The sequence below is a fragment of the Cebidichthys violaceus genome, unplaced genomic scaffold, assembly GCF_023349555.1.
Source record: "Cebidichthys violaceus isolate CVI_PGR_0920_01 unplaced genomic scaffold, fCebVio1.0.p SCAF_36, whole genome shotgun sequence".
In the NCBI taxonomy this organism is placed as follows: domain Eukaryota; kingdom Metazoa; phylum Chordata; class Actinopteri; order Perciformes; family Stichaeidae; genus Cebidichthys; species Cebidichthys violaceus.
The window spans coordinates 90,001-92,500 of record NW_027176550.1 but is presented as its reverse complement, the minus strand read 5'-3'; the positions used below and the strand labels follow the sequence as shown (position 1 = coordinate 92,500).

At 38.6% G+C, this 2,500-nt stretch overlaps 1 protein-coding gene across 1 annotated transcript in view; it reads left to right on the top strand.

Annotated features, from left to right (window-relative positions):
• Nucleotides 1-2,500, top strand: part of stx1b (syntaxin 1B) — an 11,287-nt gene that overhangs the window by 766 nt on the left and 8,021 nt on the right. Inside the window, exon 2 of the mRNA XM_068725638.1 lies at nt 375-474. Within this exon, the coding sequence (XP_068581739.1) occupies nt 375-474 (100 nt within the window). The remainder of the gene's footprint in view (nt 1-374; nt 475-2,500) is intronic.

Sequence of the window (2,500 nt, the reverse complement as noted above, 5' to 3'; positions counted from 1 at the left end):
GACAGTAATGTGTTTTATGAGGACAGTAACGTGTTCATAAACAGACATTAGGAGGACAGTAACGTGTTTTATGAGGACAGTAACGTGTTCATAAACAGACATTGGGAGGACAGTAACGTGTTTTATGAGGACAGTAACGTGTTCATAAACAGACATTAGGAGGACAGTAACATGTTTTATGAGGACAGTAACGTGTTCATAAACAGACATTAGGAGGACAGTAACGTGTTTTATGAGGACAGTTAGAGTTACCTTGTTACCTGATAAAAGCTGATTTTAGAAGCAGCCACAGATTGTTTTAACTCTTTCGATAACTCATTTGATTTCTCTGTTTGTGTGTGTGTGTGTGTGTGTGTGTGTGTGTGTGTGTACAGGTGGAGGAGATCAGAGGCTGTATAGAAAAGCTGTCGGAGGATGTGGAGCAGGTCAAGAAGCAGCACAGCGCCATCCTGGCCGCCCCGAACCCGGACGAAAGTAAGACCTAGTGATCGCTGCTGTTAGATAGAAAGAGTTCAATAAGACAGACTGTTTATAAGAAGTGGACGTAGACGTCCTAGTGACGTCTCTCATTGGTTTGTGGACGTTTTGAAGCCTCTAGTTCAGCGAATGGTCCGTCGCCATCTTGTTTTTTTTGCAACCAATGAACAGGAAGTGACCATATCTGGATTGAGGAGGAGTGACGTAGAGACGCCGTATACGTCTCTGGTAGCGACCTGTCAATCACTGTGTAGCCCCGCCCCTAAAGCATCCCCTGCTTTATGGTCTGTTTGACTCTAAATGGAGCATAATGTACTAAATGAACATCATGCTGTATTGAAGAAAACTTGAAACTAGAGATTGAGACCATAAACTCATGTTTATAATGTTTACTGAGGGAATAAATCAAGAGAGAAGTAGAGTCATTTTAGACTAGACTTCTATACAACCAGAGGAGTCGCCCCCTGATGGACACTAGAGAGAATGCAGCTTTAACACATCAATAAAAGTCTCCTGTTTAAGTGTTTAGTCTGTAAATAATCACAGTGAGTTCAGATATGAAGAGTTATTAATATTAAAATATTTTAATCTTCATCTCATATGATGAGTTTAACTTCCTGAAGGAGACTGATGATAATCTGAATGTTCAACATGAAGTCATTTTATTATTATTTATTATAAGTCATGTTTGTTCTGCATGATGTCATAGTCTCTCTGCATGTTTCTGTTTTTATTTTATTTTTTGCATCCTTCTTCCTCCTCCTCTTCCTCCCCCCCGTTGTATGCTTCCTTCTCCTCTTCCTCTTCTTCCTCCCCTTCCCGTTGCATGCTTCCTCCTCTTCTTCCTCTTCTTCCTCCTCCCCCCGTTGCATGCTTCCTCCTCCTCTTCCTCCTCTTTTAAACTGCATGAACCTTCAGAGGAGATGAGGAGGAGAACCAGTGAGGACAAGTGAGTCTCCTTCATCATCTTCCTCTTCTTTAATTTATTTGTAAAAACAAACAACAACAAACAATGAATGTTTTCATATCAACACACTTTATTCATGTTGTCATGGCAACACGAAATCACCAGAATAAAATGTGAATATTATTTTCATCTTTGTTCATAAATGTGAAATAAATTCTGTTAACTCTGTTGATTCATAACAATTCTACGGGATGTAAAAATGAATCTTTAAAAGAGGTTCCAGGTGCTCTGAACGCTTTTATTGTGAAACTTCTGCAGGAAGTGATGAGTTTAATTTAGCAATCATCAAGTATTTAATCTTTACATTAACAGACTTTAAAAACGCTTCTTCTTCTATAGTTTAAATAAATGTTGTATATGTAGAAGAATACTTTTATTAAGATGAAAAATTAATTCATATTTCTTGTAATGAAAACAGATCCAATAATATAATAATATAACAATATAATAATATAATATAACAAAATAATAATATAATATAACAATATAATAATATAATGACAACATCTCTTCAGACGCTGAAAACACGTCGTTTTCGTTCTTCTTCTCCTCTTCAGTTCTGGGTCAGCAGTCGGCAGCCCGTCACACAAAATGCACTCCAGTGTTTCTGCATCAATAATGCATCATGGGAGTTGTAGTGTGAGAAAAGGAGGAGGAGCATTGATGGCTCTCATTGGCCGTCACCGCTGTCAATCATTTCTACCAAAGAAAACAATTAATTAAATAATTTAAAAAAGAGTGTTAGCACCTTTAGCATGTGATGCTATTTAAAGCAGAAACAAAGCGGTCAGACAGAGAACAGGGTGAGTCAGAGGAGACGAGGCTGAACGGCACTGCAGAGCTCGTAAATCTGACTGCACTGCTGCAGTTATCACACACACACACACACACACACACACACACACACACACACACACACCCTGCTCCAACATGGCTGTCATGATGTGCTGTTTCTTCACAAACATCAAACAACCTTCTTCTTCTTCTTCTTCTTCTTCTTCTTCTTCTTCTTCTTCTTCACATCATGGATGTTAATCTCATGTCTGTGTGTTCAGC